The sequence below is a fragment of the Ochotona princeps genome, chromosome Y (assembly GCF_030435755.1).
Source record: "Ochotona princeps isolate mOchPri1 chromosome Y, mOchPri1.hap1, whole genome shotgun sequence".
NCBI lineage: Eukaryota > Metazoa > Chordata > Mammalia > Lagomorpha > Ochotonidae > Ochotona > Ochotona princeps.
This window is the reverse complement of record NC_080866.1, coordinates 1,270,542-1,284,001: the sequence shown is the minus strand read 5'-3', so window position 1 is coordinate 1,284,001 and position 13,460 is coordinate 1,270,542. Positions and strand designations below refer to the sequence as shown.

The 13,460-nt window shown below is 47.6% G+C and overlaps 1 protein-coding gene across 2 annotated transcripts in view; it reads left to right on the top strand.

Moving 5' to 3' along the window:
* The first annotated feature begins 4,499 nt into the window (after positions 1-4,499).
* The window catches only part of LOC131478790 (ankyrin repeat and SOCS box protein 9-like), a 29,289-nt gene continuing 20,328 nt past the window's right edge, over positions 4,500-13,460 (top strand). For both annotated transcript variants that reach the window (XM_058659368.1, XM_058659369.1), the window contains exon 1: positions 4,500-4,992. In XM_058659368.1, the coding sequence (XP_058515351.1) occupies positions 4,899-4,992 (94 nt within the window). In that variant the 5' untranslated portion in view covers positions 4,500-4,898. The remainder of the gene's footprint in view (positions 4,993-13,460) is intronic.

Sequence of the window (13,460 nt, the reverse complement as noted above, 5' to 3'; positions counted from 1 at the left end):
CCTCTTCCGGGTCTCCCACGCGGGTGCAGGGTCCCAATGCATTGGGCCGTCCTCCACTGCTTTCCCAGGCCACAAGCAGGGAGCTGGATGGGAAGTGGAGCTGCCGGGATTAGAACCGGCGCCCATATGGGATCCCGGGGCTTTCAAGGCGAGGACTTTAGCCGCTAGGCCACGCCACCGGGCCCTTGGCTTACATTTTATTAAAGAACAGTTTTTCCCAAAGTGGTACTCCTCGCTGCTGTTCCTAACATTGCCATGTTCAAGAAACACAGGTTGTAGAGGAATCTCTTCTCGGCAACAGTGCTTGCGGCTGAGAAGATTCCGCGCACTGAAGACAGAATAGCTGACCCACTGGACACATTGCCTGAAGCTGCCCTGGCGAGGGCTGGGCCGCCGGATGGCCACGGCCTGTCAGGCAGGATGCTGTCCACAATGAGGAGCTCACGTTTTCTTCAAGGAAAATCAGCGCCTCGATCGACTTGCGTGTTAGTATATCTCCTGCTGCCCTCAGCAAAGTCCGTACCAGGTTCACACTCAACAACAGTTTCCTATTTTAATGAAATTAGCCTGTGAAAGTGTATGCCATTTTTATATCCATTTAGTCATTTTTATTCCTGCATTATGAGTACAGCTTGATAATTTGCCAGCTTACAGAAAAGTTGCATCACCTTAATATGTTGGTTGATTTGCCACATTAGCTTCTCTGTGTGTAAGCATAAACACTCCCCCCGCCTCCCCATGCACATGTCTGCGGGCATGCATTTCCTTCTTGACCTGGGGATCCCCTATCTAAATGCTTCCTGGTATGTGACTACACATGGAAAGTTAGACCCAGACACACGACCTCTGTCCAGTATAGGTCCAGATTAGTTTCCACAGTGGTGGCTTTGAGGTATTTGCCGTCTGTTGCACCATTTGGGATCCAATCTAGGGTCATGCAGTGCATGCTGGTACCAACTCTCTTGTTTCCTTTTCAGCTAGAAAGTCTGCCCTTCTCATTTGTGTCTTTCACATCACTGGTATTTTGAAGAGTCCAGTCCCACTCATTTGCTGACTGCCTCTCAATTTTCACTCATTGTTTTCTCAAGAATATTGCATTATGCTAGGATTTTAACAGCAAGTCCTTGTCTGAATCTTATTGTACAAAGATACTTCAAAAGACTCATGAGAAAATGGAATTACAAGATGTTTATTGGGGTGCAAACAATTTGAAACACGGGTATACTTTGTGATAGTACACATTTTCTGCAGAATTTTTAAAGATTCCTCTTATGCACAGATTTCAAAAAGCTTAAAAGATAAACGTATCTCTTCATGGTGTTTTGCATGAACTATTGGAAGTGCCCTCACACAGCCTGACGAAGTAGGCGTGTCAGATGGCTCAGCGAGCAGAACCAGTTACACAACAGCCACAACAGATAGGCTTTCTGCCTGAGAAGTGGAGATTCCAAGCTATTACAGATATGCTAGAAAAAGCACCAGTTGGAATGCCAGGCGATCTCAGCCACTGAGCTGACTTGGACGGATTGAGACCTCAGAAGGTGGGCCTGGGGCATTGGGTGGGGGGCAGGCTCTGACCCAGAACTGTGCCTGTGGCAAGGAATGACCTGCTTCAAGTGGCCATTTTATTTTCTTACCTAACCTGGGCCAAGTTCATGAACTATCCAGAGACACATAACAATGCTCACAAGGCTGATTAGAAGTTGAGACAATTTTTCCTCTCTGGGTCATGCTGTGCCCACACACGTCTACATAATCACCAGCCATGTGGTTTAATGTCATCCTTATACTAAAGAGCCATGAATTCCTCTGTTAACTGTTGTTAAACATTCAGAAATATTTAGCTCCCACTCTCATATTCACTAGTGTCCATCAATATTGTAAATATAATAACAAGACTAAACGCTAATGAATTCCATCCCAGGTATGATGGTAACAGCCTGGACGTAGTTCCTGTAATGTTGGCATTTAAACTTGAATATAGAAAAAAAAAATCTCAGCTTGGAATTTAATTACAAGAAAATAGAGGCGATTTTGCTGCGATTAAAAGGCAAGCGTTTGCAGCTTCCGCAGCGTGTGCTTCAGTTAAACTGCTTCTATTCCGGTGTGTCTTGAGAACAAGTTTCCCACTCTCGGTGAAACACAGATTTCTTGTTCTTCAGCTCCTTCCCATTGGGGTAGTAAGGAAGCTGAGTGGTCTTCTTGGTTAACCCTGCAAGTGGAGAAGGCGGGCGATTGGCAGTGGCTCTCCTGACTTCAGCAGAGCCACCTCCTTCGGAACCCTGAAATTTCTATTCAGAACACAGATTCACAAGCAGTTGTCCAAAGTGAGAGCGAACTCTTCCAGGTTCTTTGTCAGCTTTGCTCAGGGGTAACTTCTTGCCAAAGTACAATGTAATTTCACAACCAGCACATCACCATAGATACATCCTTCCAGTCTTGTTCAGAATCCCGCAGTTTGCTTGTACACAACCCTTGGTGTGTGTGTGTGTCTGCTGTTCTATAAACTAATATCTTGACTGTATGAACATACTCTTATTTAAAAATATTTATTTCATTTTCATTGGAAAGGCAGATATACAGAGAGGAAGAGAGACAGAGAGGAAGATCTTCCATCCGATGATTCACTCCCCAAGTGAATGCAATGGCCGGAGCTGAGCCGATCCAAAGCCAGGAGCCACAAGCAGGGAGCTGGATGGGAGGTGGGGCTGCCGGGATTAGAATCTGCGCCCATATGGGATCCCGGTGTGTGCAAGGTGGGGACTTTACCCACTAGGCTACTGCATACTCTTGACTTACCATTTCCACACTTAGGAATCTCGTCTCCAAAACTGCGGATGTTCACAAAGCCATGGATCTAAAACATGGATCTCAGCACTTTGTGCTAGTGAAGTACATGGTCACACAGTGATTGCACCATTGTGGCAATAACCAGATACTTCAGACAGAAATGGAATGCTATGCAGCGATGAACAAAGAAAGAGCCAAGCTATGATACTGGAATGGTAAGCTCTCCCAGACAGAAACAGTGTAAAAGGCATAGGAAAAATATAGGTTGCTACAAAACATTTCCCAGAAACTAGGGGGCAATAAATGTGCAGACCCATGTGCATATTGTTGCGGGGTGTGAGCGAGATCACACCTGACAAGTCTAGGGTTTATTAAGGAGTCTTTATTAACCAAGCTTGGTGATAACAGGGCCCACTAGAAATTGCAAATCACAAGTCCCCATGGCAACACAGTCTGAATCAAAACCCTGAGAGGAATAAATGGTCATTACCCTGAAGTCCATCCATTAAGCTAAACACCTATGTCCCAGCTTCCCCAACAACATAAGTTATCCTAAGAGACATGCAGCGAGTAACCTGGGCATACTTACAAAGCTGCAGACACTCACCTTTCCCTGGCTTCTCTGCCCACATTCCATCACTGCCAGGCCTCACCCCTCCTGGAACTCCTGATAGCACACACATTAGAAACAAACATCTTAACGTTGCTATCTGCACTGTCCCGCCCAAGCAGAGAACTGAGGGTGAGGAATACAGACACACAGGGGCCATGCTCAGGGGACACCTGTCCGCAGAGTCTGTCCGTGGGAAGCCAGACAGCAAGCAGGTACTGGGGAGGCCAAGAGTCGGAGTGCCAGAGCGAGGGAAGCACACGACCAATAAGCCAGCCTCTCCTGAGCCTTTACAGGGCTTGTGAGGGGGCGTGGTTACACAGTAATGCAATACTCCCCCCTCTCAGGTTCCAGATGACCACAGGTGAGCACCACAGGTGGGCAGGAGGGAACGCCTAGGTGGTGGGAGAGTGGCTTCCAAGCTCGTGACCCTGAACTAGCTGCTTACCTCACCGCACACACAGGCATTTAAGACTCTTTCAATTGCTGACAGTGGTTACAAATGTTCCAAGACCCATAAATGGAAGATCTTTGGCATTAAAATAGATCTACGACCATTGCACAGCCAGAGTGTTCGAGTCTAACTCAGAGCCCTTCTCCAAGGCGGCCGTGGAAACAGGGTTTATCTGAAGACACAGATGCAGGGAGCTGTCAAGCAAGCTGACCCCCTTAATGAAACAAAACTATCCGTCTGAAAGAGTAACAGCGGAGAAAGAACAGGCTCCTTCCGCACCCCCACAACACCCAGCAAACCATGTTTCCAATTGCAAGGCTTCATTATCTACCCAGAAGTTAAAGCCAGTTATGTGGAGGGAGGCTGAGGTAGGACATTCAACGAAATCCTTGCAGGTAAAAGGAAGAAGACAGAAATATTTTTGCAAACGTGCGGTTTTGTAACATAAAGACACATTTTCCACTAAGGGACTCCCAGCAAAATTGAAACCACATGTGCAGATGGCCAGTGCGTGTTACCACACACGCAGTGCAGCCGGGCTGCTGCAAAACCAGCTTGCTTAGCTCCTGGGTGCTGGGCTTGTCTCAACAACAAGCAAGCCCCACGTAACAAACGGGATCTCGGCGGGGGGCGGGGGGCCACGTTGCCTCCCGCCAGAGAGCTGTTTGCTTCACCCCACGCGGCTCCCCCGGCTCGCCCAAAAGTTACAAAGTCTGAGTTTCCTTCCTGATAAACTCCAAGGCTTTCTCACTGATTGGCCTCGGTTTTGGAAAGGACGTGACATCAGCAACTTTGCAGACCTGGGGCTGGAGGGCTGTTGTGGCCTCTGGCTGGCATGCAGCCAGCGAGGTGGATCGTGTGTGGGCGTGCTTGCCTGTCTTCCTGACCACAGGTAGCCCTCCGCTTGTCATGTCCGGGAGTCAGAGCAGAACGCGTGCAACTTAGCTAGCCACAGAACTGCGCGTTCCCCGGAGTAGGGGGAACATGGAATTTAGACTTTACTGAGCAACCGGAGCGTGGACCTTGCTGGCCCAGGAAAACAGCATGGACGAGGAGCAAGCGGGCAGCCGCAGCAGCAAGCCTCTGGGGCAAGAAGACATTCCGGACCCTAGGCTTCTTTCAAACCCACTGATGGGGGGTGAGTTACTGGGGTCGGGAATGGGGGTGTGGGAGGTTTGGAGAGAAGAAAGAGCTGGGCCGCTTCAGTAGCTCAGGCCAAAATGTGTCTGCGGGGCCGTTACTGGACAGATGCGTGTGTCCGCTGCTCTGTGCCCTTGATACTGTTGTTCCGACGTGCTCTCTACCTCTCTCTGCAGAGTTTTGTAAGGACGCAGATGGCTTCGTTCGGAGCTTTTCTCCAGTAAACATTTAAACTCCACAGAATCATTCCCTGTGAGCCAAGGGGGTGATTTATTAAGTTGGAGGTTTACATTTACTTATAAATAGGAAAGTGTTAATATTCAATGGTTTCGTGTCGCATTAACAAGTCTTCAGGCATTTGGTATTTAGATGGAGCTGGCCTTAAAAATGATGGACAGACATTGATTTTATCACATTGGGCGGGGGAGACTTAAACCTTTGGAGAAGCGTCTTACAGGTATGGTTCTCACCTGCTAGATACCCTTGCTAATGTCTAGAACCCCACACCTAAAGGTGAGCACTTAGCAGGTGCCTGCTGGCTGGCTGCTCCAGGCGACAGGGGGAAGAGGTTAAACACCGTGGTAGACCGCCTACCACACTTGTTGATCAGAGGGATAATCAAAAAGAGAGGCCTTTTTAATCTCTTACTGTACATATACTTGAAAGCAAAAAACCGGAAGAAATAGACGTGTATTCCCTGTGGTGGAGGCCACGACCCGGGCCCTGTGTGCATTTCTCTCTATGACGTGAGCAGAGCACACATTGCGAAGCAGGCTTTGGAGCCACAGGGAAGAACTGCACTGACCAGCAGGTGTATCAGCACCAGGAAAGAGGGGCAGTGTCACAAAGTGTTTCTTAAAACAAATTTAATAAGTGTATTTTAAAATCAGCAAACCAATTATTATGAAAAGAATCGGTAGTTATGCTTGTTTTATTTTCCACATAGGAGAAAGTGCCAGTTTTTCACTGGATTTCCTTGTTTAAAAGAGTTGTTTTTTTAAACTAGTATCTGGCTCCCCAGCAATAAGAGAAATAAAAATAAAAACCACACTGAGGTCCAACCTAACCCAAATTAGAATAGTCAAAATACAGAAATCTAATAACACCTGCTGGCAAAAATGTGGAGAAAATGGTACCCTACTCCACTGCTGGTAGAATTGCAGACGTGTGCGGCCACTGTGGATGTCAGTATAGAGAGTGCTCAGAAAACTGACAATGGATCTATCGTATGACCCAGCAGTCCCACTCCTGGCAACATAGTCAAAGGAAGTGTCACCTACATGCAAGAAAACACCCTGCATCCCTATATTCGTAGCAGCACAGTCCACAACTGCAAAGACATGGAAACAACCTAGATGCCCATTGAAAGAGGCATGGATAAAGAAACTGTGGCACATCTAATCTGCTCAATGGAATATTACTCAGCCATTAAAATAATGACATTCTACCATTTGCAGCAAGATGGTCCCAGCTAGAGACCATTATGCTCAATGAAATAAGCCAATCCCCAAACAAGAAATATTATATGTTCTCTCTGATATAAAGCAACTTCCATGCAAAACACAAGACGAACCACAAAAATAGACAAGTGTACACTTATATTCTCAAAAACGAGTGTTGTAATGGAGACCTGAGCACCAGGAAGCAAAGAACTCCAGTCTCATATGCTAGCAGAATGCTAAAGGGGGAAGGAGAAGGGAGGGATGGGGGAAGCCGTATACCCACAAACCGTATCATGGAAAATAATGACAATAATACAGGTTTCTTTTTGACTTATTTGAAAAGCAGAGTGAGAGCAAGAGAATGTCCATCAACTGTTTACTTCCTAGATGACCACAGTGGAATGAGTTGAGCCAACCAAAGTCAGGGACCAGGAGCTTCTGCAGGTCTCCCACGTGGCTGCATGCACTCAAGGCCTTGGGTGATCCTTGGTTGCTTTCCCAGGCTACAAGCTGGAAGGAAGTGGGGTGGCAGGGACTACAATCGCTGTGTATATGGGTTGTTGGTGCTACAGGCCTTGTCTTAAGCTGCTACTCCACAGTGCCAGTCCCTTCACTGGGTTTTCTTTCCTTCTTTTCTTTTCTTTTCTTTTCTTTTCTTTTCTTTTCTTTCTTCAGAAACAGCTAAGATGGTAAACTTTATTATGTATGTGGGTTTTTTTTACCGTAATTTTTTAAATTAATAATCCTACTTAGTTGATTAGCGTACAAAAGGTCAAGGGCTACAGGAAAGTGGGTAATACGATTGTTTCCACACTAATATCATCATTTTTTCCCTGTATCTGGGGTCAGGGAAGAAACAAAGGGAAAAGCCTCACCCAGCCTCCCACCCATCCCAGGTCTCCGATGTGGGGCACGCTCCAAGGGTCCTGCTCAAGCAGTTTTGATAGTTCTTTCTTTGTTTAAAAAAATATTTTTGGGGGGCCCAGCGGCGTGGCCTAGCGGCTAAAGTCCTCGCCTTGAAAGCGCTGGGATCCCATATGGGCGCCGGTTCTAATCCCGGCAGCTCCACTTCCCATCCAGCTCCCTGCTTGTGGCCTGGGAAAGCAGTCGAGGACGGCCCAAAGCATTGGGACCCTGCACCCGCGTGGGAGACCCGGAAGAGGTTCCTGGTTCCCGGCTTCGGATTGGCACGCACCGGCCCGTTGCGGCTCACTTGGGAAGTGAATCATCGGACGGAAGATCTTCCTCTCTGTCTCTCCTCCTCTCTGTATATCCGGCTTTCCAATGTAATAAATCTTTAAAAAAAATATTTTTTTGTTTATCTTCAGGGCTGGTGTGATGGCTCAACTGCTGAATCCTTACCTTGCAAGCTGTGGGATCCCATATGGGCTCCAGTTTGTATCCCGACTGCTCTGTTTCCCATTCAGCTCCCTGTTTGTGGCCTGGGAAAACAGTGGCAGATGGCCCAAAGCCTTGGGACTGTGCCCCCACATGGGAGACTCGTAGGAAGCTCCTGGCTTTGGATCAGCTCAGCTCCAACTTCTTCCGGGTCTCCCAAGTGGGTGCAGGGTCCCAAAGACTTGGACCATCTTCTATTGCTTTCTCAGTGCCTTAGCAGGAAGCTTGGATGGAAAGAGGAGCAGCCAGGACATGAACAAGCGCCCACGTGGGATATTCATGCTGAGGAGAGCGAACAGTAACCAAGTCACAGTAAAGTGTTAAGCTGCAGTGCCAGCCACTTTAGTGGATTTTTTTTCTTTTGCTTTTGTGAGTTTTGAAATTCTTGTTTCCATTGTGCATTTTTGCAAGCATAGGACTTCCTCCCTTTCCTCCCCCCCCCCCGTTGTCCCCTGTATTTTAGAATGACACAGTCTTTCAGCTGTAGTTATGACTCCAACATTCTACTCTGCACATGGGTCATGGTACAAAATGGCCCAGAATCTAGTATCTTGTTGTCAGGGTATATTAACAGTTTTATGAGGGGGGTCTTGTTTTTTTCATACAAATTACGAAATAAACAAGTATTTGGACAAATTCACACATGTCTTTTTAGTATTCTCTTATTTTGATCTTTACATAGTTGATTAGGGCACATCTTTTGTTAGTTTTTAAAAGATTTATTTATTTATTATTTGGAAGGCAGATTTCTAGAGAGAAGGAGAGGGAGAATCTTCCGTTTGTTGCTTCACTCCCCTAATGGTCACAAAGGCCAGAGCTGGGCTTAACCTACTATGTCGGGGCCCTGCACCCTGCACTGTGTTTTCTGAGGGTCCCAAGCCAACCCTAATGGGGCTAGGCCTGGTGGGTGGAGTTGGGTGAGTGAGCGCACTGTTTCCGCCAGCATGTGGGGCCCTAGGGAGTGAGGACGTGGGCGGAGATCTGCGCATGGCTGGCTGGGGAAGCTGGACAGCTTCCAGGAGGCGGGGGCTGCTGCTTGGGGTACACTTGGTGATGGTGAGAGCTCTAAGTAAATCTGCTAGCCATGGGGTGCATGGCAGTGGGGTCCTAGGAGATTGTGGCACCCACTCCCTGGTTCTCAGGCTCCCACACGCCCAACCTTCCCCACCCGTGCCGCAGCCCCTGCAGGGTGTGCAGTGCTAATGGCACTGGGCACTGAGGATGCTGAATGCTGCTGCCGCAGGCAGTGATGGGAGTGGCCCTGCCCTGGCCCATGCTGAAATCCTTTTAAATCCTGCCCTGATTACGCTATGAGGCTTTGGTTTGGATTAAACTCTGCAGATAACACAGAATAGGTGAGAAGTTCTCAGGAAAGAAAAGTCAGACCGGGCCTTGATTAAAGGGTTAAAGGAGGGCAAGCAGCGCAAAGGATCATGTTTTCTAGCATCAGAGAGCACTCCATTGGCAGGAGGTGGCAGAGGGGAGCCTTGAGAGTGCAGAGAGGAAAGGAGAGTGTGGAGCTTCTGGTGGAACAGTGGAGCAGGTGAGTGCCTCGGGCCTGCTGGTACTTAGCACAAGGCTGTGACAGTCTGAAGCTTGGGAGCCGTGCAGGCTGGGCGTGGCAGACGTCACAATGATCTGCCCAGGAAGGGTGATGGAAGCTCAGGCAGGAAAAAGGGTTGGAAGTCCAGGAGCGCTGGGGCGGGCCTCCGGCCAGGACACCGGGGCAATGCGTTGCCCAGGGAAGCTGAAACAACTCTGATGTTGTGACACAGGGCCAAGGAAAGAGAAGCTCTGGAGGAGTGCGGAGGCGTGGCTACCTGGGGCTCTCTCAGCTCCTCCTTGCCTGCCTGGCAAATTCCCACTCAGTGGAAATGCTGTGTGACGACAAAGGCAGACGTGGTGTGGAGCGTCTGTGGGCCAAGGAACACCAAGAATTGCTGGCCACTGGCAGAGGCCAGCAGTGATGACCAAGGATTCCCTCTGGAGCCTTCTGGCCCTCTGGCAGCTTGACTGTGGACTTCCGTCAGACTTCCAGCCCAGCTTCGAAAACTGAGACAATCACTTTCCGTTGTTTGGAGCCACCCAGCTTGGTTATGGCATGCTTAGGAAGCCAGCTCATATCTACTGCAAGAAACTTTGGGGAAATTCACTGTGGGATCCAGTATCTGCGGGAACCGCAGCCCCGACGGAGCCGTCGTGGATGTGGCCAACGCCTCTGCTGTGGTTCTCACCTGCACGCTTGTACAAGATCGTCCTTTCCTCACAAAACTGACCGCACACTCAGAGCATCACATTTACACAAGGAGGCAGGCAAGAACATCACTGAAAAGAAACAATTTCGTCCTCTCGTGGTGAATTTTAGACATTAGGTCCCTCAGCAGGGCTGTTTTCTGGAGGGAAACTGCCTGTTTCGCTAGAATGGGTACTAATGAGATCCCTGTGGAGAGAGTCACCCTGCAGACAGAGCTGGGAGGGGCAAGGTGGGGAAGAGGAGGGGACAGGAGCGGCTGTTGATGGAATCCAAGAATTACCAGGGGCAGGATAAACTTGCCTGGAAGCTGCTTCAGTAGACCTTCCTGTTTGCCTCTTTCTGACCGTGAGCCCATCTCTCTCTCCTCCTTTTGTTTGTCCTGGAATTGAGGCAAAGTCTCCTTTGAGTGTAAACACAGCACCCAGATCCTTGGTAGTGTTGCTTCATGCCACTGTGTCTGTTCTTTATCATGTCCCAAAGAGTAGAAGCAAATCATCTAGTCCCCTCGGAGTCCCTCAGTGTGAATTCTGTCTTTTTGACTTTGCAAAATGTTGCCCAAGATGGATTTGTCTTGTTGCCCAGCATTCACTGGGACTCTCAGAGCTTTGTTAATAGCCTTTTTTTTTTTCAGAGTGAAGCAATTAGTGCATTTCAAATCTCTTCCGAAATAATGGACATTGGAAAAATAATTCCAGAAATTGCAGTAAAAATGAGATGGCAACCTTGCTGATGTACCACAGGTTGATAGAAACAAAATTTATTTTTTCTTTCTTTTTTTAAGATTTACTTATTTTTATTGGAAAGACAGATTTGCAGAGAGAAGGAGAGACAGGGAGAAAGATCTTCCTCTTCGGATCCACTCCCCAAGTGGCCACAACAGCTGGAGCTGAGCTGACCCAAAGCCAGAGGCTTTTTCCAGGTCTCCCACGCAGGTGCAGGGTCCCAAGGCTTCAGGCCATCCTCTATTGCTTTCCCAGGTCATAAGCAGGGAGCTAGAAGGGAAGTGGGGCCGTCGGGACCTGAACCAGCACCCTTATGGGATCCTGGTACGTGCAAGGTGAGGACTTTAGCCACTAGGCTACTGCTCCGGGTCCAGAGACACAGTTTCAAAGAAAGGCAAGCTTAATAGCACCAATTGGAGGATTTGTGGAGTGGTCTCACAAAAGGGACTCCCTGTCTTGTTTTAAATGAGAGCTACACTGTTGGATCCAAGGTATTTATTGCCAGGGATCTCATTTGGCATCCATTTTTTCCCTCTTTTTTGGCAACAAAATAAATAGACCATAGCTGAACAAGCAGTGAGAAAGAATCCTTAATACCTGTCAAGTGTCTTTGATTGTGTGTTGGTATCTAGAGATAATGACCCTTGAATTTCAAAGACTTTGCAATGGGAAAGAGTATTGTGTCCTTGAGCCTCTGCCTCATCCATCAGTCACGGCTGCTGAGAGTCATCCGTGTGGCCCCGGAGGCGCGCAGGTCCCGGTTCCTGTTGATTCTGCACTTTCTAGCTGCCAGGAGGTAGGAGAGGCGGTTGAAGTGACTTCTGCGTTTTAATAGGTACAGGCTGAGCTTGTACCTCAATGACTGGGCAGACCCGCCTTTGCACAAGGTTACGTCTCAGCTATCTCTTCAGGATTTTTCCAGAATTGAAGAGAGAGTGTGGACTAATCCTTGTCCCAAACTATGATGTTTGCTAAGTTGTACATATGGAGAGACTTCGAAAGGTTCATGCAAAATGCTCATTATTCTTCAGTTCCATTTTCTTCTAATATTTTGTGCTTTCTCTGTGTGTGTGTTAACTCAGTCTATTCCCTGAATATTAGGAAAAAGTTAATTTATTCGATATCACTATTTAAATTTTTTTGCGCAACCGTTACATTGCTCAGAGACCTGCTGAGGTTGAAATCTTTGTTGCCGTTTAACATGGAGGTAGCCTGAAAGATTCTGTATGTCTTCATCTAGGCTGCTTCATGCATTGTTGGTGGGAGTCTAAAGTGGTACAGCCACTTTGGAAAATAGTCTGAAAAGTTTATGCATTATATTTAATGCCCAGAATGTGTGCATCCAAACAGTAAGGAGATTGGTGGTTGTCAAGTGCTGGAGAGGGTGAACCTAAGGAGTGAATGCTAATCGGGATTTGAGGTGAAAGAATTATTTTAAAATTGATTGTGATGTTGGTTGTTCAACTCTGTGACTATATTGGAAACCATTGCATTACAGATTTTAAACGAGCCAGTTGCATGCATCTGAATATCTCAATGATGTGTTAGCATCACAGCGTCCTACTCCGCATACCACAGCAATGTTTGACTTCCATAAGAGGCTGGGGGTTTGTGCATTGCATGGGGATGCCAAGCCTCAGGCAGACTGTATTCTGTGGTTGGAAAATTTCATTTCTTGCCCTGAATAAAGGAAGTAATTGTTGCATAGTGAATGAGTAGAGAGTAAGCACCATTTTTTTCTGTACTTGATAATGTAATTGCATCTTTGCGTGTGTGTGTGAAATCTGAACAGAGCTACACTTTAAATAATCTAGGCAGCTAATTGGGGTCCTAAACTGTCAACTTCAATAATCTCAGGATGCTTAAAGAAAGGTTGGGGAATGTGGCAGCTGAATTTTTTAGACATTAAGCACTTGGAAGAAGAATTGGCTTAATCATCACACATATGGTGATCCATTAAGGTACATTTACACATTTATTTCACACTGGTTTTCGAAAGCTTTCTCCATTCGTGGCTCCTTCTTGTCACTACCGATTTGGTGTGAGTTGTATTTTGCATTATCAGTACCAACAGAGTGGAACTAGTTGTTCTTTCAATTCTGACTGGGAGGTGAACCTTGCCATATTTGTAGGCTGCATTATAAAGTGCATTCTCTGGGAGCAGCAGTATTTTACTTTGTTTCTGAGAGCAGTGGGAAGCGTGAGGACACTGAGGAGTATTGGACGTCAGGTTTGGCTAGTGGCCAAAAACCATGTTGCTCAAGGTGCCTTGCCTTGAGGCCTCAGCATGAAGTGTGCCATGTGTGCTGTGGGCGGGCTCATCCCACTTCGTGCTTTGTACTCAACGTTTCTGGAGTGCATCTGGAAGGATGTGCATTTATTCACTAGGACACTACTGCAGGGCACTGGTGGCTTAGGGTGGCAGGCAGGCATTAAACACACGGCCTTTTGGTGACAGTGGTAGTGGTCGCCCTGCTGCTCCAGGGCTGTCCAGCTTTTAGGAGTGCTCAGTGCTCTTGGCTGGCTTGGCTGGTTTCGGGTCAGGCTGCCTTGTTTGTACTTGTATGTTCTGTCTCTACCAAAGTGGTGGAGTGAGCGTTGAGGCGGGACCAGGCAAGCCTGCTCACACTCCGACTTCCGTATCTATCTG